Below are 20,353 nucleotides of genomic sequence, written 5' to 3' on the forward strand. Positions count from 1 at the left end.
AATATTAAAATAGTATTAAATATATTAATAATATAAACACATTTATTAAGAGGAACCATTAGAATATCTGATAAACACCTGTTCTAACATATATAGGTAAGTTTGGCAGTTAGAGTAACTAAAAATGCTTTTTCATAAACATTTAGTTTGTTTTTCAATATGTCAGCATTTTATCTGACATTAGAACAGAGATTATATATATATATATATATATATTCTCATTGACTTGACAACCTTATTGTTGACAAGTAAAATTTCACATGTCAGGCCTGTTACCGTGCAGTTTTATGAACCATATTCAACATCAGGTACTGCCATTGCCCATCTTAGCAATCTCTATATACTCATTATGAACAAACATCAACTCCTGTGGCAAGAGTTCTGAGACAATCAACACTTAAACAGCCCATTGTATCTAACGGTCTAATCAGTTTTTTCTGAGTTGATCCTACATAATCGTGTCAGCGTCCCAGTGGCAATTTGATGTTGTCACTGAGAAGGAGTTAATAAAATAAGTAAGCAATAAATAAGCGTCTATCTAAATTTTTTCCCTCTAAAATATGTGGCCCTCCTTTGGGACACGTTTAATCAATAATTATCCTTTTTTTTTTTTTTTTTTTTTTTGAATTCATCATTATTCAATACTTTGTTTTTTAACTAATTTTACCATATAATTTATTTTTGCTTTGGTTGATAGTCAGTAGGGTTTAGACTTTTTATGTATTTCTTTCTATTAAAGAGGGGGGAAAAAACAGCCCCTCGGTGTTCATGGCTCTGTAAAGATGTTTCAGTACTTACCCTTGCTTTCATGTGGGAAAACGGATACCTGGTGGGATCTAAAACTATGAAAAAACTCGTTTACAAATGTTTTAACAAGCTTGCGCATTTTAGCGCAACAATGGCGCTCACCAACACCCTCTCTGTCGCGGATGTTACGTCATCAAAGTTGGCGGTATTTTGAAAAGCGAGTAGCGTCTAGTGTTGTGGTCCGTGAAGTAGGCAACTGTTGTTAAATATGGTAAGACTGATCGTCGTCTAAAAAAAACTCTCGTCATTTACACGTGCTTAATATAACGCACGATATTATATAATGTTTACATGCCTTGCTAACGTGTGTTTACGTACATTCAACTTTTCACCTTAGCCTGTAGCTAACAAGCTCTGGAAGAAATTGTACCTACTTGCACCGCTCCAGTTTTTCTTTAGATTAAAACGTACACAAATCTGCGTCTTTGTTGTTTACGTGTTCAGGCAGACGGCCGGGCAGTAGCGCAGCTGTCAGAGGCCGCCCAGTCTGAGCTGCTGGACATTTGTGAGGAGCAGTTTGCGCAGCTGGAAAAGGTACATGTGAATCCAGTGTGTCCAAAAACGTTTTGTCTTACCATACATATTGTTTTGGGGGGATTGGGATAGTATGGAGCCACTGCAACAAGTGGGGTGACCAGGAGGTGGTACAACGTGAGAAATATATTACTGAAGTTGATATGATTTTTTCCCACTTTTATTTTCACACAAATGTTTCTACATAAGATTCAAAAAGTTGATTCTGTTCTTGAAGAAGTCATTTGGATTAGTGATGAAACAGTTCTTCTGCTAAAAACTACATTTTCTTAACTGGTTGACTGAGCATGCATCAAGATATGCAAGTTAAGGTTTTGGCAAAATTTGTTCAGAGTTACTACATTATAATTCAGTACAGTTTTCCACTTTCTTGTATAATTACAAAAAATACCATGAATAGAAACGAAATATTTTTTCCATAGTCTTATATGATAGGCCTATACTCTGTTGTTTAGCTGTTAACACTCTTACCTGTTATTTTTTTTTATCTTAGATTTGGTTCTTTCAGGTAATCATCATTAGGTTTCAGTATCGATGCATTCAGAGATCTGCAACTTTTCTTGAACCACATTTCTTCTGAGAATCAAAATAGTTGACTAGGCTAGTAAACTAGAACCAACCAAAATCTGACCACATTACATATGTAAATATGTTTTTAAAATGTGTAGATACTTTATCTCTAGCCCCTTGTCACATACTTTGTGATAAATGGGTAAAATGATAAACTGTGTTTCTGTCTTACAGCTTCAGAATGAGATTATACTGTGTGAGCCAGATTTTTGTGAGAATCCTCAAGAACAGGTGAGATGATTGTTTCCAAATGTTCACTTGTTCATTGCTTTCACTGCTTTAACTTCCTAAGACCCAACCTCTTTCTCTTTGCTATTTGGGCTGATTGGGACCTGATGAATGTAAAAACAAAGAATTCTTTTTACCTGATTTTCTCTACAAGGACCTGATATCCACATATGAGGACGTTCAAATTAAATTTCAATAGAACGGTGGCAATATAATGTCCTCGTAAGTGGATATCAGGCCCTTGTAGAGCAAAATTTAGAATTGTGGTCTAGACAACCCAAAATGTGATGTCCACATATGTGGACGCCAGGTCCTAGGAGGTTAATGTTACAGAAAAAATGTGGAAATCCTTAATTTTAAATATCTGAGAAAATTCATATCTTTTTTAACATGGTTTTCATTTGTCAGTTTTTTTTTTAATGTGGTAAAAAATAACTGTAAGAAAAAAAAAGTATATACTCCACCACAGACCCGATATGTGAGTAATTCCAGTTTGTTACCTGATTGATGCATAAACATTACAATTTTCACCAGATAAACCATGCTAATCTCCATAGTAATACTCTTGCCTACTTTATTTAGGCTCCAGTAGCTTCTGATTCTTCTAATAGCCTGATACCCATGTATTAGGAACAATTAGGAGCTTTTGTCTCGTAGTTTGTATTGTAAATTGGAACTGTGATAAAGTATTGCAAACTCTCTTTTGATGCGGTTTTGGTCTGACTTTCAAAATTGTTACACCTCTGGCATTTCTTTACGTGTGTGCTGATTAATTGGATGATGGTTGCGTCAGTGGGTTCCTTTGGCCTATCAGCAAATAAAATATCTTAATCAATTGCAGCCATTACATTACAGCATCAAATTTGTCTTTGTACATGATCATTCAAAGAGGTTTCTTTATTTTCCCAACACAAACAAGAAAATGAACAACAAAAACTAAATAATAGAAAATGCCAACAAAATATTGGATTAATTATCAACCACACTGCAAATTTCAAGCAGCTACCAGCCCAGCATTTCACAATCTTTGCATCATTAATATTAACATCTTTAACATGTATCATGGGTACAGGACATATAAATTTTGCATAAAATGACTTAATGAAGAGGCCAAGATGGCACTTTTGGTTTCTAGTGATGCTCAAAATTAGCAGTAATCATAAACATGTTGTATGTGAAAGGTGTTTACAGAGGCGAGATACGTTACAAAAAGAGCAATTAGTTTTAATAGTTTGTATAGTCATAAACAGCTCATTAGTGCTATTTAAGCAGTAAAAAAAATGTAAACATTGTGAGCATCAGCAGTGGCAACACTAAAAGGAACAGCTGAGTGTGCTTTAAATGGTGAGGTTAGAGACTCCAGCTGGCAATAACATAGCATTTCATGCCTGGTCAAATGCACCCTTGGCTCCATAGTGTAGTGGTTTACACATTTGCTTAACAAGCAAAAAAATCCCATGCTTGATCCCAGGAGGAGATGCACATCTCTTTGGAGTTGCGTCAGGATGGGCATCCGGTGTAAAAACCTGCCAGATTAAATATTTGTAGAGCTTCCTGCTGTGCCGACTCATTGTAAATCAGGGAGCAACCAAGAGTAGCTGCTGATAAAGTGAGTTTTGTGTTTGTTTTATTTGATGTCAGACAGCTTCACTGTGGCTCATCATTGTAATTTGTATTCCTTGTGACTGTTTTTCCTCCTATAGTCAGTAAAAAGACTGATTGCAACAGAAGCTGAGCTGAAGCAGTGGTCGACAGTGGAACCACAATGTAAGTTATCAGTTCTGGTCAACTGGTGATTTCAGGTTTCTAAAAAAAAAAATAAAGAAATAAATCATAAATGTTGTGTACTTTATCTTTTAATACAATTGACCTTTTTTATTTTTCACGCAGTGCTGGCAGAAAATTCTGAGATTTTGCTCGAAGCAGGAAAAGAAGAGGTGTGGTTAAGTTAAACAGTGAACTATTGCTTTTGCTCATTTACATGCATCACTCACTTTATGTAATCTTTACTTTTTCCATAGATGCACAAGCTGTGCTCTGAACTTGAGATGGTTGCTTCCTGTTATGAAGCCAAAAGAGACAAACTGAAAGAGACTAAGGAACTGTATGTAACCCTTTTTTTACACTGTACATATTACATTACTTACTGTCCTTCTTCTGGTTTTATGGATGCCTTTCAGGATTGAATGAAGGAGACCATCCAGAGACTTTCCCTTTGCTATACTTTGTGTATAGTTGTGAAAATGTGATGCTTGTGTGTTTGTTTTTAGTGAACTAAAATGGCTGGAGGAGAAGAAACAGGTGCTGGCTGCCGCCAGTGGTCACAGTGAACGACTTCAAATTGAAAAGGAGAAGTTGTCAGAACATACGTGAGTTGGATGGCAGCGTCACACTAAACCAAAAGGGATCAGGTGTTTATTTACACAGAATAGAGCAGAAAACAGAAATGCTTCAAGAGTAATATAAATTAATTCAATTGAATTCAATTTTATTTATACGGCGCCAAATCACAACAGCAGTCGCCTCAAAGTGCTTTATACTGTAAGGTAGACCCTACACTAATACATTCAGAGAAAAACCCAACAATTGTATGACCCCCAATGAGCAAGCACTTTGGCGACAGTGGGAAGGAAAAACTCCCTTTTAACAGGAAGAAACCTCCGGCGGAATCAGGCTTGGGGAGGGGCGGGGCCATCTGCTGCAACCGGTTGGGGTGAGAGAAGGAAAACAGGGAAAAAAAGACATGCTGTGGAAGAGAGACAGAGGTTAATAACAAGTATGATTCATTGCAGAGAGGTCTATTAACACATAGTGAGTGAGAAAGGTGACTGAAAAGGAAATACTCAATGCATCATGGGAATCTCCCAGCATCCTACGTCTATTGCAGCATAACTAAGAGAGGATTCAGGATCACCTGATCCAGCCCTAACTATATGCTTTAGCAAAAAGGAAAGTTTTAAGCCTAATCTTAAAAGTAGAAAAATAAATCTTATAAACTTAAAAGAAGAGTAAAATGTTGATGCATGTGCATGCATTCTACAGGATACTGCAGGACATCAAGGAAAAAATACAGAAAATGAAGGTCTACCAGGAAAGGCTGATGGAGAGCTTGGGGTACATCCTGGAGAAGCACGTTCCTCTCCCTCAGGAGGATTCCAGTACAAACAAGAAGAAGAAGGTGTAGATTATGGCTTTGCATGTGAAAAGTGCCTTATTATGAATTCATTGCACCTTACAGTCTTTTATCTTAATTTTCAGAACGTTCCTCATGAGATTCATGAAAACTTGATTTCACTCAATGAAATTCTGGAGGTGAGTTTTCTCATACAGAAAAACGAACTGTTTAACTCGAGTTTTTTTATGTAATCGAAAACAAATCTCAGTCTTTGGCTTTGGACATGTAGGTGAATGAAACGGGTGATGAGGTTTGATATTGAGGAGAGAAATGTGAAAGGAAAGATGGACCACATAGAGGCCCCCTGTGTTGGTGTCAGGGGAGAATGTAGCTTGGCAGCATTGGATGGTAGTCTGTATGATGACTTTGGGCATGAAGAAGAGGAAGCGAGTGAAGGGAAGTTGAAGTTGAAGAAGGAAGAATGTTGTGGAGAGTGCAGGAAGGGGTTGAGGGAGGCTGTCAGTGGTACGGAAGTGTTGCCAGATGGCTGGCAAAGTAGAGCTAATGTTCTGGGGGAAACTGCCCAAAGGGTATCCTCTGGACAGAAGAAAAAAGACAAGGACACTTGGTTTTGGAAGGAGGAAGTAAAAAAAAATCTGTTCAAATGCAGAGGTTAGCAAAGAAAAAGTGGGTTAGTCAGGGAGATGAAGAAAATGGATGAGTGCTGGTAGGTTAGCAATGAGAGAAGTGGCAAAGTACAAGGCTTGAGTTATATGTGAGGCTGGACACTAAGAAAGGTGAAAATGACTTGTATGATGTGATATGTAAGACGTTATCACAGAAATGGAAATGTGCTAGCAAGTGAAGAGAGTGTGGTGAGCGCCTGAAGGAGCTCATGAATGAAGAAAATGAGAAAACACAATCCTGAAGAGTAAGAGGATCCCTGAGGAATGGAGTACAGATTTTCAAGTACAAGGGTGATGTGCATCTCTGTAGCAATTATAGAGGGATAAAGTTGATGAGGCATACCTTGAAGATATGGGAAAGTGTTTTCGAAACTAGGTTGAGAAGAGAGGAGATGATTGGTGAGCAGCAGCATGGCTCCTTGCCCAGAAATATCACTACAGAGTCAATGTTTGCTTTTATAGTATTAATGGAGAAATATCGAAGGTCGAAAGGAGTTGTACTGTGTGTTTGTATATCTACAAACAGGGTATGATAGGGTGCCAAGAGAGGAAGTGTGGTACAGCATGAGGAAGTCATGTGAGGCTGGTGCCAGACATGTACGATAACAGCCAGACCTTGGTGAGGTGTGCGGTAGGAGTGAAAGATGAGTTCAAGGTGGGGTGAATTACATTAGGGAATGGAGTAGTAAAACATTGGTCAGGAAAAAAAACCTAAATTTTCATCCCAATATTTGAAATACTTCTGTTTTGAAGATAGCTTCACACATAGTGTTTCTTTTTTTCACATCAACCACTGACACTTTTGTATGTGACTGAAAAGTATCCTGGATATTGAGATAAATGATAGATTTTGCTGAAGATAATTTAATTATCTCTGATAAATCCCCCCAGTTATCAACCTTGAGGAAAGAGCTGGCACTCCACCAACTTTTATGGAAAACATATCCTAAGAGATGTGGTTCTTTAGCTATGAGTCATTTCTTAATGGCTACTTTTCTTGGGACAATGCTTGATGGTAGCATCAGTGTTGTTAACTCTGTTCAGGTGGATGCCTTTTGAGGTATGCACATAGGAGAGGCATTTAACAAAACAGATATTTGACCTATTACAGTAGAATAAATGTGTGTTTAATTATTAACAGCTGCATATTTCTTATGTCGACAAGTCACATATAAATTAGCCCTACGTTTGTTGGCTGTGGTGGAACTGGAAATTATAAAAACCCATTTTAATGTTAGATTTTCTATAGAGATGCTGTTTAAGGCCCTATTTTAACCACACAAGTGCAAAGAAAGCAGCAGGTCTGACGCATGTGGACTGTGTGGGTGTGTCATGTTGCTTTTGTTTATCAAAGTAAAAGGACAAAAAGGCTGACGTAAGTGCTATAAAAGCGAGGGTGTAGTGATTAATCGATTCACAGTAATGATCACCCATGGCAGCAAAAGCTGTTGTGTACCAAAAGGCATGATATCAACTTAACCTTTAGACCTGAGGGCAGCTTTTATGATTTTTTTTTTTTTTCTTTTTAACTTGTTCTGTGATTGAATGTTTCTGTTCTTGATAATCATGTAAATATCCTATATTTTTGTTAGTGGCCATCACCTATTCCTTCAATAAGTAAAGGAAGTAAAGGCAAAATAAAACTCTAAACTTATAAAACTGTTTAAACTTGTACCTTTACTGCAAATATGCTTCAGCCTGGTCTTCATCTCCCTTTTTATAAACCTGTAGATTCTCATGAACAAGACTCTGAACACACCGCACGACCCCTATGTGGCGATAGATGACACATTCTGGCCACCGTATGTAGAAATGCTGCTCCGTTATGGAATTGCAGTGAGACACCATGAGAATAACTTTAAGATCCGCTTGGAAACCTTTTTCTGAAGCACTGGTGCATTAAAAATCTAAAGCACTGTGCTGAAACTGAGTCTGCTTGTGCAGGGAAATCATTATGCATGTTTTTGTAAGCTAGTAGGAAGTCTATGGTGGAGAAACAGTGATGCTAGGGTGTTCCTGAATTTACTATATGCATGTGTAACATTTCTATGTACATACTTTTTTATGGTTGTCTATTTAGACTTCTTAAATACTGTTTAGTTAAAATGTCTTGTAAGCGCACCTATTTTTCTAGTTCTATTTTTACGTATTCAAATGTTATTCAAATGTATGAGTGTTTTATCCAAAGTATGTGTTTCTAGAAATCCCATGTGCATGTCTGTTTTTCATGAGAATTCATATTTATCAGCATAAATTTAAATTAATCTTAATTTTGGTTTCATTTAACAGTTTTCTATTATGTTTGAAAATTAGGAAAATGTGTTCAGTAATGTTCTGTGTGTGTGTGTGTGTGTGTATTTTGTTTGTGTTTATACATTTTCTTGTCCATGTTTAATAAATTTGGAAACTTTAGATGTGGTGTTGCTATGTAATTATTGTTCCGAAGAAATTATCTCTGGGTATCTTCATACTGTTGTACGAAAACAACTAGCATAATGTAAATGTTTTAGTGAGGTGATCATTTCTTTGTGAAAATGTTTAAAACTATGTTTGTACTTACAAACAATGTACAGAAAATAAAATACGAATTGACAAAGTGAAATCGTGCAGATATTCCACACAATATATGCAATGATCGATGGTTTCAGCTACCAAGTACTTAAAATACTTAGACGGTTTTTTGTGTTTATTTTTTTTAATTGCAGAGATTTGTTTAGGGCCTTGCTTTTAAGGCTAAGCTTCCAGTTTCTTGGCGGAAATGTTAAAATTATTTCGTCAGAAACGTTTTGCGTCATTCGACGTCACGCCTCCCATCCAATCCGGTGAGGCCGCCGCGTCAGCTATAGAATACCTGTGGGCGGAGAAGCGATTCCGGTTCCGGGTGTTTTCATATCCCAGTCGGAGGCGATCATACCTCTGATTATGCTATTTTATCGGAAACTTTTCTCGATTGACCACTGAATAAATTAGAATTCTTTTAATTAAGATTGCCCGATCAAAGCCGACAGCATGGCGACACGCTCGGAGAGAGAGAAGGCCCAAAAACTCAACGAACAGCACCAGGCCATCCTGTCCAAAATGCTGAGAGAGGAAGACAACAAGTACTGCGCCGACTGCGAGGCGAAAGGTGCGGTGTTCGTTTTGTCGGCGATTTTATTGTTTAACTGTACAAAGTTAGCAGTTTCACTCAGAATCAAACAGTAACGGTAACTAACAGTATAACATCCGCGCTTCTTAGCTTAGCTTAGCTAACTGGACCGAGCTAGTCACCTGACATTCTTCCCTTTAAGCTAAACTAAGTGGTTAACCAGCATGCTAACTTCTCTAAAGCTACATAAGCTCCCCGCAGGGCTTCTCCCTCGTCGCCGTATGCTTAGTTACTGGGATTTGCAAGCGGTAAACAAACTGTGTCAGGTCTTTCTAAGAAACTTCAGCCAACTTTTTTTTTTTTAATTAGATCATTGACAAAGAATGTAGAACTTGAATCCTACGTTTCAAGTCACAACAAAGACTAGCATGTTTGAGTGTTTCTTCCAGCGTTTTTGTATCTTCACCTCCCAAACTGGGTTTAACTGTCATTAACAGGTCCAAGATGGGCATCCTGGAATCTGGGGGTATTTATCTGCATCCGATGTGCTGGCATCCACAGGAACCTGGGAGTGCACATATCCAGAGTGAAATCAGTCAACCTGGACCAATGGACAACAGAACAAATCCAGGTACTGATTTCTTGTTTTTGCACTTTTCCTGTGTGCATTACTGAACTGACCTACCGGGCAGTAGCCCTGGGGGCTGAGAGGTCAAGGGACTCTGGGTCTAAGTCCCTCTTTGGACTGATTTGCTTACTGGCACAACATGAATACAAAAAATGCAAAACAGCTTAAAGGTGTACCATAACTTCTCTACACTGAAAATAAATAAAGAAGAAAATGTAAATGAACACAAGAACTGAATGCATTTCTCCTTTTTTAAATGTGACATTTAAATGTCTTTGCCAAGTATTCCGTTATTGGTTCTCTAATCCTTTTTTTATGTACAGTAAGCATAAATATGGTTAGAAACTGTGAAATGTTTTTTGGATTGGGCATATGTGTTCTCCACTAAATGTAACCTTCCTTGATGGTTCAGAGCTGTTACAATATTGCTGATTTTTCATTTGCACTTCAGTAAACTTGGCCAGACACAAAAACATGAAATTCTGTTCAGTGGCTAAAGACATCATTTGTTGTCCGTAATGTGGGTCAAGCTTTAATTTTCATTATGCACTGTCATCAGGACTATCAATACCCTTCATTTATGTCATTTAGAATTTACCTTAATAACCACTTTTTAAACTGCAAATTACTGTACAAGTGAACTTGCTATCATACTAACAACTAGTTGACATTTTAATGACAGCTTCAAAATATCCAGGCTTGTGTTGTTAAATACTTAATTGCCAGGAATATTGAAGAAATATTGGTGTCAAACATCAGTCAATGACTAAAACCAAAACTGATTGCAGTATTTTTAACCTTAACAATATAAACTATTCAGTCAAACTGCATAAGTTAGCTTATCACTTGGAGGCTATTTTCTCATATCTGAAAAGTGCCACATAAGGTATTGTACACCCATTTTTATCTGTTGTGCCATATTTGTTATGAGCGAACCTATCATGTGTTTAGTCAATTGATTGCCCCAATGAAACACTGTTTCCTAACATTATCCATTTTGTTTACATCTTTGTCTTCTCTTCAGAGTATACAGGACATGGGTAATACCAAGGCCAGGCGGCTTTATGAGGCCAACCTTCCAGATAGCTTTAGAAGACCTCAAACAGACCAGTATCCTTCGCTTAGAGCAAATCCACAAATGTAACAAAAAAGTGCCATGCAGCATATGTTTAACCATTTTTTCCCTTTTCTTGGAGTTACATTTTTTTCTTAACCCTGACCTCAGAGCAGTGGAATTCTTCATCAGGGATAAATATGAGAAGAAGAAATACTACAGCAAGAATGTGACCAATGGCACCAGTGTATGTATCGACGAAACATTTCATGAAATTATTCATTTATTGTACTATTTTCTAAGTTTAGTCTGTTCTTGGAGCAAATGTAACCCACATAATTTCCTTAGTTAATAATAAAGTATTCTGATTCTGATTTAGATCTTCATAATGTTTTGTACTCACTCATTCTTCTTTCTTTTATTCTTTTTTTATCAGCCAAAAGATAGTAAGAAAGAAAGGGAGCCCGACAGAGGAAGCAAGGTGTCATCTTACACCAAGGTAAGTCTCGCATGTATTCCAGTAATAATAAAGCTGTCTCAATATGCCCTTTAGCATTGTTTTCTTATCCACACTAAGTTTGTTCTGCTTTTGAATTTTACAACCATTTCATTTTTTTTTAAAGAGTGAAGAGTCCAAGCCAGTTCCCAAAATCAGCCCTGCTAAGACTGCAGAACCCTCTGTGAACCTACTAGGCCTTGGTGAGTGTGAAAATGATTCAAGTTTAGCACCACCACCAGAGGTCATCCTTATTAGGGGATTTAGTGAGAGTAGAATGTGCTGTGGGAAAGTTCTGACTAATATATTGTGTGCAGAATTAGGCTAATTAATATGTCTGAGTTTATTTGTTTTTATTTTTAAGTGTAGATAAGTTTCCAAGGTGATATCTGCATGTAGTACATGACATCTAGCAATCAAAATACACTGTAATTTACACTGTAAAATCACTGTTTATGTGATGGTGATTACCTCTACACTTTGCTCAGCTCTGCATCCTGATGCTGTGGTGTTACCTGAGATTGTTTACTTTTTGGTTCAGCGTTAAAGATTGTCTCCACCCTTAGCTGTGCCATCTTCTCGTTTCAAACATGTGGTTCTGCATGTGTTTACCAAACAATGGAGGAGAGAGAAAGTACCATATTTAAAGGGTTTGGTTGCATCACCTATCAGCATATCTGTAACACAGCAACTAAACCATCTCACTTCTAAATGATAGATAGCAGCACCACTTGGTCTTCTCCGCTGTCTGTATCAACATTGCGCTGACGTCTTTTCAACACGCTGCTGTTATTTGTGGCTGTGATGTTATTTCTGTTGCTTTCAATTTAAAAAACCAGTGCAAGGTTTTTGAGTTGAAAAGAGGAAGTGCTTCAGTTGCTGCAGCAGACATGTAACTTCTTGTTTCTACTTTAAATCTTGATGTGTATCTAGAGTATAACTTTTGTTGGATCAGTATTAAGTAAGTGTAGCAGGAAAGAAAGAAGAAGGGGCAACACTGGATTGCACAACATATCTCTGCCATCCTTGCACCAAGTATAGGTTTTCTTTTGGCTTGATTGCTAGATCACTTAAAGTAGGTATTTTAGTACATGCAAGGTTTTCTGGCATGGATAGATTTTAGCATCTTCTTCCAAAGCGCTATTAACTAAAGCACTTTTTTTTCTTTTGTAGTATTTTTTTTCATTTATTAATGCATTTTTAACATCTTTGATTTCTCAAATGGTCAGAAATAAAGGAGAATGCATAAACACATACAAGTTTCCTTTACAGTATGAGGACAAGCTCTGTTTGCATAAATAGTCACTCCCCAAAAGCTCGTTCTGAGCCAAGAGGAACTCTGATGTGAATGGAAATGGAAGTTATGTAGATTTTTCTGTCTTAATGTTCAGCTGTTTTGTTTGAACAGTGTGCGCCTTTGTCATCAAATTGTGTAATCTTCACATTAGTTCTTGCTTTTAAATTTCTGTACTTTATTTTTTTCAGCATTATAGCTATGATCGGTTTTTGGTTCATAGGAATAATTCATTTTATTAAAGAGGCTTCCTTTATTTACAGTTAAAAGGAGATGGTGTTGTGTTTTTGACTGGCTTAAGGGTTGCTTGCATTATTTGGATATCATGTTTACTGTTATTTTTCTTCTGTGGCTAGTGAACTAAATGGGCTAAGCTGATTAATTTTTTATTGCGCTAGCTGTTGTTCTCACTGTGTGGGCAGCTTTGTAGCTGTGGGAGGTTTTTACAGTTGAATATTTAAACAAGAAAAGAAAACACAATTTCATGAAAGCAGTTCTGTTCACTTTTAACACCCTTCTATGTCAATTAGCCTGTTCTATAAGGATTATATTCCTGAACTTTAAATAAAGATCTTTTAATTAATGCAGACCACAATCAGGAAATGATCAGTGGGTAGTGGGAACTATTATTTCCTATATTTTTTTTAAGTTCCACTTGTAAAACTAATTTTTCCTTCTTTCTGTCACAGACGCACCAGCAGCTGCATCAGCTAACAACGGTAGCACGAGCACAAGCCAGAACAATGACCTGGATATATTCGGCCCCATGGTCTCCAATCCCCTGCCCTCATCCACATCCACAGCTCAGTTTTCTCAGGTAAAATTGAGAAAGCATTTCCCAGTTCAGATTTAAATCCAAATTCCGATTATTGCTCAGCAGGGCTTAACAGTCACTGTTGCCTGGTTGTAAAACTGAAATTAAATGTGCAGTAAAAAATAAAAAGGCAAATGATAACCATCAGCGTCAATAGCCCACATGACAGCATCACCAGTGCTGAGAGACAGTGAGTTTAAATGAAAGAGAGGCAGAAACACACTTCAGATATGAATGCAGTAAATCAGGCACTCTTGACTTAACATTGAAATGGGGCTTAATGCAGTGTTTACTTTTATTATCACCACATTCATTAATTTTGATTAATCAAAGAATTTATCAGTTAGGTATAAAATTTAAATATATTAATCCTTAGTCAATTTAATCAATAATTATCTTTTGTTACCTATATTATAGAGACAAAGCCTTTAGGGGGTGTCGGCTACTAACATCTCACTAATAGATCACAGCTGAATTATTCTGAGTAATCATGCAGGATAGGCCCATTTTGTATTTATGATCTACATTTATACATAGCTAAAAGAGGCCCCCCAACAAGACCGCCCAAACAGTACTGTTATTGATAGATCTACTGCTGTTTGGTAATGGTAGTTGTCTGCTAATGTGTAAATTTTGTTTAGTTGCGTTTGTACAGCACACAATAAAACCGTGTGAGCCATAGATTTGTCACAAAAATGGGTGCTTTTTTTGTCATCGGACCTTAAATCTTCTAAACATCTCAATCTCTTTCCTGCCTCCAGGTGAGCTCCAATAACTCGGCAAGCACTCCGACACAAGCTCCAGCAGCTGGAGTGTCAGGAGGAGTAGCCAACTCAGGGTCATTACAGGGAGACCTCGACCTGTTTAGTGAGAGCAGTAGCACCACTAAAGCTGATGACGCAGCCAAGAAGCCCCTGTCCAAGGACTCCATCTTGTCTCTGTATGGGACTAACAGCATGTCCCAGCAGCCCCCCACCGGTAAGGATTTACACACAAACTGAAATGACACCAGTGCCATATTGTAAATTCAACCCTGTTACGAAGAAAAATCTATTTTATGTAGAAACAGTCATGCTTAAGACTTTAACCACAACTCTTTTTGATCTATGAGTCCTTTTAGTTTTTATTGGATTAATTTAGATTTTTCGTGTATTTGTTTGTTCAGATTGACTACATTAGTCTACATTAACAGCTTTCGTTTTGTCACCTAATAGATGCAATTCTTTCCCTGCCATTGATGAGCTAGAAGATGCAGAAACCCTGGATTCTTATTTGTTATTTAAATGCAATGCAGTATTTTCAGGTCATTGATCCACTGAATTGAAAATAAACAGTTTCTTTTTTTGTAAACTGCCTCCTTTCCCTGCAGTACCTTAGCAACACACCGGAGGGCCACAGCCCACACTTTGGGAACCACTGCCCTTGACTAATACTTTGCTTGCTAAAGTAATGCAAATGTGGTGACATCACATGATCCACAAGGAACAAGTAGATACCTGTATTTTGCAGCTCAGTCTCACAGAGCTTTGCTGACTTATCTTCCTGCTTAACTAACAGACTCCTTAAAACACACACGCAAGTTTTCAAAACAGACCCATACCTCAAAAACTAACTTGTCTTTTTTATGTTCTTGCCTCCTCTCAGCTGGTATGTTCATGGGCCCCTCTCAGATGCAGTTTCCTGTCCAGGCAGCAGCTGGTTACCAGGCCTTCCCTGGTATGGGTACAGCCATGCCACCCACTACTGTCATGGGTGCCATGATGGCTCAGAGCGGTGCACCCATGATGGGGCCCAGTCCAGGAATGATGGTTGGGATGACGATGCCTAATGGCTTCATGGGGAACGCGCAAGCCACCGGTATGATGGGCATGGCCCCCAGGATGATGGGACCACAGGGTGGTGCAATGCCTACAGGCATGATGCCTGCTCAGGGCATGTATGCCATCCAGCCTGGCCAGCAGGCTCAGTGGAACATGGGTCAGGTAAGGAAATAGCTTAGCTGTACTGCAGCATTGTGTGAGGTTATTTAACAAGAGACCTCATGTTAAGACTTGTGCTACTGGTTTCAAGTATGTCACAGTGACAGGAGACTTTTTTTTTCTCAAATGTGACCACACCCAGAAGAGTTGGTGCATTGCACAATAGTCCATTGTGAAGCCCTCTACTGTACAGTTTGTAGAGATAGAGCATCCAGTATTCACTAGATGGCAGCACAAGCATGCAGCAGATTTGTAACTATGCACTAAATCCCTAATATATACTGTAAGTAGTTTAGTTGTAAGTGTGGACACTCAAACTGAAGATAAACCCGAAGCAATCTGTACACATGCTATAAAAATTGCATGCTGTCTGTACACAATTATTTCCCATAATGCAGTGTATGCAGAAATTGTAGGAGCTGCTCACAGCTGTAAAGACTAATCTATTATTAGCAAAAAACATTACATTATTTAGAGTTTTATTACAGTTAGCACGCAGGGTGGAATTGGGACACAGTCAGAACTTCAGTAATGAACTACTAGCGGGTGGATGGGTAGTAGTATAATGTTGTCCCAGTTAATCTTCAGTGATTATTTCTAATCCAGGCAAGGCGTGGTAATAAGTCAGATGTAGGTGATCCTATTCACACTAACCTCTGTAACATCCCCAGGTGAACCAGCAGATGTCAGGGCTGACTCTGAATGGTGCGGGTGGTCAGATGGCCTTTGGTCAACCTCCGTCAGCTATGGGCGGGTGGGCTCCCACCGGTTCTGGCCAGACTCTGAGCACACAGCTATGGAAGTGAGCCTTCATGCGGGTCGGTGGTTGGGCAGAGTAAAAGTCGAGGTTGCAGGATGTGCTTCTCCGTACCTCACTATGAACTGATGCCCATTTCAATCACGGACCAGCCTTCAGAACATGAAAATTGTATCTCTTTTTTTTTTTTTCTCTCTCCTTCTCCCTTTTCTGTCTCTCTTTCTCTCTATTGTGTGAGTGAATTGGGAGTCATACAGGATTACAGCCTGGCAGTTTCTGCCTGTCGTATGGTTTTTGATCATAACTTTTATTTTCCTTTTTTGGAAAAAATGACAAGGAAACAACAGTCCCATCATCAACATCGACATATCAGAAAAGCTGCAGGACCAGTTAAACGAGCTTTTATTGTATCACTGTATCATTATAAGATTATAGAACATTTAAATGAATAGTATTTAAAGGGAGAAGGGTATGACTATGAGGTCAGTTGACACTGCTCCCAGATGTACAGCGCTGTATAACCTTCTTTTAAAGTACTTGTGGTTCCCCTATAAAATTAAAGTGATAATAAATAATTTCCTTTTACGTGTGTTTTGTAAAACAGATGTCAACTTTTTTTTATGTCTCAAATTGGTGAAATGTAATTGTTGCATTTGTTCCACTTTTATTTCTCACATTTGTCTAACATTCGATCTAGTTCTGCTGTGGCCCTAAAAATAAACACAGTGAACTTAATAATCTTCACAACATGTACCCTGGATGCATTCTTGTTAGCGGACTCACACAAAGCACTTTGGCCTTGTACATAGATGAAGCACGAGACTCACTCTTCACAAATCCACTAGTCTGCATTCCTATAGTGCTTCTCGATCCTGGGACAAGCATTCAGGCCCAAAGTTCATAAAATCATGAACTAAACTGAAGTTCCTGATTCGATGTATTTTTGTTACTTAGTCCTTACAATTTTAGGACACAGGTTACATTTATGAATTGTTTTCATGGAGGCAGTTGTTCAAAAAGCGTTGGTTTTTCACACTTGGGTGGGGTTACTGATTACATGCAAACTATTCCTGAGACCAACTGAACCACACCCAGAGCCACCCCTTCAAGCGGAACAGTCACACGGGAAGAGAACATTGTCGCTGTGAAATACACATTTTTATCATCAAGATGGAACGAAAAATAGACGGTGGGTACTTTGCAAACCAAGAACATCCTCACGTGAGGTGGTTATAATTCAGAACCAGTAATGTACACTTCCATCTTCTTACTGAAGCAATACTTATTGAATATTCTTCAAACTTGGCACAATCAGTTTTCTCATGAGTTGCTATGACCACGAGTCACTTGAACTCATGGTCACTGTGTCTTGATTCTAATTTTTAATAACCATAATTCAATATTTCAAAACGACGACAAAATATCCCACAAATATTTAATTGGATGAACTAATTATGTCCAAAAGGTCATGTATCACAGCTTGACATCACATTGTTCTGCAAAAACATCTTTCGTAACATTATCCAGAACCTGAAATTGGGAATAGGATAGAAGGAATTTACCATATTTTACATTTGAAGTCATGATACTACCTACCTACACACGAGTAAACTCGAATTTTACTGCTTGGTAGAGACATGTAGCCTCTGGTTGCTATTCTAATTCCCAACATTGAGAGTATCTGACATTTAGCACAGCACAGCTCTCTAAAAGACTATGCTGCTGCTGTCCTCTAGATGACAGTGTTGAGACAGTGGAAAGTTTTAGCTGGACAGAAGTATTTCGCAGCGACTTAAAAAAATGGGATTTAAGACCCAAACTACACTGCACCATAGTGTGGACCGAGAGTTCCTGTGGGCTGTGAACCAAAGGCGTTTTTCTGCTGTGAGTCACTCCTCCTCTTGTAGAGCAGAGTGGAAGAGGTTCGCTGGACTGTGGTCACATTATTTCAGTAACTTGTTCTCTGTGCACTGCTAGTAATGCCAACACATTTTAGCCCTTCACTTGAGCTAGAGGCTTTTATTTAACAATAGAGCTCTGTATAGCAGCACAATGAATCTAAACCAACACACAAAGCATCTTCAAGTAAGTCAAGTTAGAGCTTGTCTGCAGAACTTTGATGGATATTCATTTCAGCAACACAATGTAGATGTGACCATGCCATGCTCAGTTATACTGTATTACTGTTATAAAGTTTAAGTTAGGTGCATGAGAGTAAGTCTCTCAGTAAAGAAGCAACTTCTTACTTACCAAAGTGTGGCGGTAACATTAATCTTTGTAATAGAAGGCCAAGTTATATGATAAGTCTTTGCCCCAAATCTCCTGTCTTACTATGATAAGCTGTGTGCTTACTATTCTGCGGATATACGCTCATGGTGTAATGTGTATTTACGTATTTGATTTTATTTATAGGGGATTTAACTTGGTAACTTGCTGAGTTTTCTCCCTTCCTAACATTGCTTGTGCAGTATTACATACAGTATATAAACTTTTTTATATAGCTGGTGCAGTGAATGCCCTTTTGTTGAAGTTAATTTGTGGGCCTTGCAGGAGCTGGAAAATCATAGTCAGACTATGTGTTTACAGCCAGTACCAGTTTTGTAGGGAAAATATGCTTCAGTCTGCCTCAGAGTAGTTTTGATCAAGTGGTTTTTGTCTTTTTCATCCGGTAGTTATTCCGAGTTTTGTGTTTGTTAAATGGTATTTTAATTGTGTTCTTTTCAGTACACAAGACATGTCTTTTGTTTCTCCACCTATTGCATGCTAGGATGTGTTCCTCTACACATCCACCCAGCTTATGGGAAACTTTTAAAAGTGGATGTGGTTTGAAAAATCAGTTTTACAGTCATTGGAGAAAAATGCTACAGGATCAAAGCTATTCTTTGGGATAAGCTCCCTCTTTCATAGTAGTAAACATTATTGTAAGCACAGCCTTGCCTAAATAGGTGCATACTGGTCTTCACGCTGTGGCTTATCAAACCAGCTCTACCTGTTAAACAGCCACCATTCAGTTAAGTCGGAAGGATATGTGTCCCTGAAAGGTGTTCAGTGGTGAGAATGTGCTGAAAGCGAATACTCTGCTTGCACAGGATGATCAAAACACTTACAGAGGCTTGAAAAATAACATGTAGCTCATGCTTGGCAGGGCTTGAAAGCCCCTTGAATTTGTTTGGCCTTGTTCCACTCTATCTCTCAACTGTTTCTGCGCCCTGCTGCAACTCCAACCCAGTTTGAAAACTTTCACAGTAAGGTCTGATGCCATAAAGCATTTGAGACCTTTAGCAAAGAGGTTAGGCATTCCTCTCAGCTTGTGTGGCAAACTGTACAATGCTCCAGAATAGAGTCTGCCATCCGAGTGAAGAATGTTCCGGCTTTCACCAGCCCCTTAATGGACTTTTTGACCCTGAACCATTAACAGTGCTGCCATCAGACATACTTAACTAAACATTTTTCTGATAGGAAAGGTTAATGTACTTTAGTTAAATTCCACATTGATATACAGCAGGCCTAGTGAAGTGTTGAATAAACTCTGCTTTCTTAATATAATCTTGTTATCAATTGGGTCAAGAAGTAGTTTTGAAAGGGTGCAGTAAAGCTTCTGTACTACGTCTGTGCTAAATGCTTGCTAGCAGCCAGCTAACTTAGCTAAGCACAAAGACTGGAAACTGCTAGCCTGCCAGTCAGGAAGAAAGAAAAGTGTTTTGTCCAGTGTGATGAATTGCTGTTGACTGTGGAAATTCAAAACTGTGCCAATAGATAAGCTGTTATTTAAAAAAATTATGACTACAACTAAAGGTTACTGTTGCAGTTTATATTAAATGTTACATGCAAGGTATTGTGTGAAGGTTTCTTGTATGGATTAAGACACTAATCGTGATAACGCTGTTCTACCTTCTAGCTAATGTATGATGAAGGGTAAGTTACCGCCTGGATGGGGCACATCTGACTATGAAGCCAAGAGACACTTCATGCTCATACTTTGACTTGTTACTCATAAAGTAGGCCTGCAGTACACAACTTTTCTTTATGATCCTATTTTTTTTTTTTTTTATCCTAATAGGGACCAGCATGGACTTCTTTTTAAAACCAAAATAATATTTCCCTTGTAGCAAGTAGAAAACATACGGGTTTAAGATGCTTCCAGATGTCTTCACTTTTCCCTTGAATTAACTTGAATGTTCATCTTTTATATACAGTCTGTGATTCAGCAGATGGCGAAATTAGCTTAGCCTGGCACTCAGCACCACCTAAAAGCTGGGATGTCATTTTCTGTCTAAGTTAAATATTATACCAGATAAGTTGT

General features: G+C 38.2%; 2 protein-coding genes across 2 annotated transcripts; both read left to right on the plus strand.

Moving 5' to 3' along the window:
- The first annotated feature begins 933 nt into the window (after positions 1-933).
- On the plus strand, positions 934-8,542 carry cenpk (centromere protein K). The gene is made up of 10 exons (XM_084930562.1): positions 934-1,018; positions 1,252-1,341; positions 2,086-2,142; positions 3,843-3,906; positions 4,030-4,076; positions 4,161-4,243; positions 4,410-4,508; positions 5,182-5,317; positions 5,398-5,451; positions 7,672-8,542. The coding sequence occupies exons 1-10, from the start codon at positions 1,016-1,018 to the stop codon at positions 7,825-7,827; spliced, it is 789 nt and encodes a 262-aa protein (XP_084786688.1). The 5' UTR covers positions 934-1,015; the 3' UTR covers positions 7,828-8,542.
- A 235-nt stretch (positions 8,543-8,777) lies between these two features.
- LOC146385027 (stromal membrane-associated protein 1-like) lies at positions 8,778-16,625 on the plus strand. The gene is made up of 10 exons (XM_084930546.1): positions 8,778-9,067; positions 9,526-9,659; positions 10,681-10,766; positions 10,882-10,957; positions 11,147-11,209; positions 11,334-11,409; positions 13,190-13,317; positions 14,076-14,292; positions 14,959-15,296; positions 15,965-16,625. The coding sequence occupies exons 1-10, from the start codon at positions 8,950-8,952 to the stop codon at positions 16,097-16,099; spliced, it is 1,371 nt and encodes a 456-aa protein (XP_084786672.1). The 5' UTR covers positions 8,778-8,949; the 3' UTR covers positions 16,100-16,625.
- Positions 16,626-20,353: the final 3,728 nt, after the last annotated feature.

This window comes from Perissodus microlepis, chromosome 6, assembly GCF_051167445.1.
Source record: "Perissodus microlepis isolate ML-2025 ecotype Zambia chromosome 6, ASM5116744v1, whole genome shotgun sequence".
NCBI lineage: Eukaryota > Metazoa > Chordata > Actinopteri > Cichliformes > Cichlidae > Perissodus > Perissodus microlepis.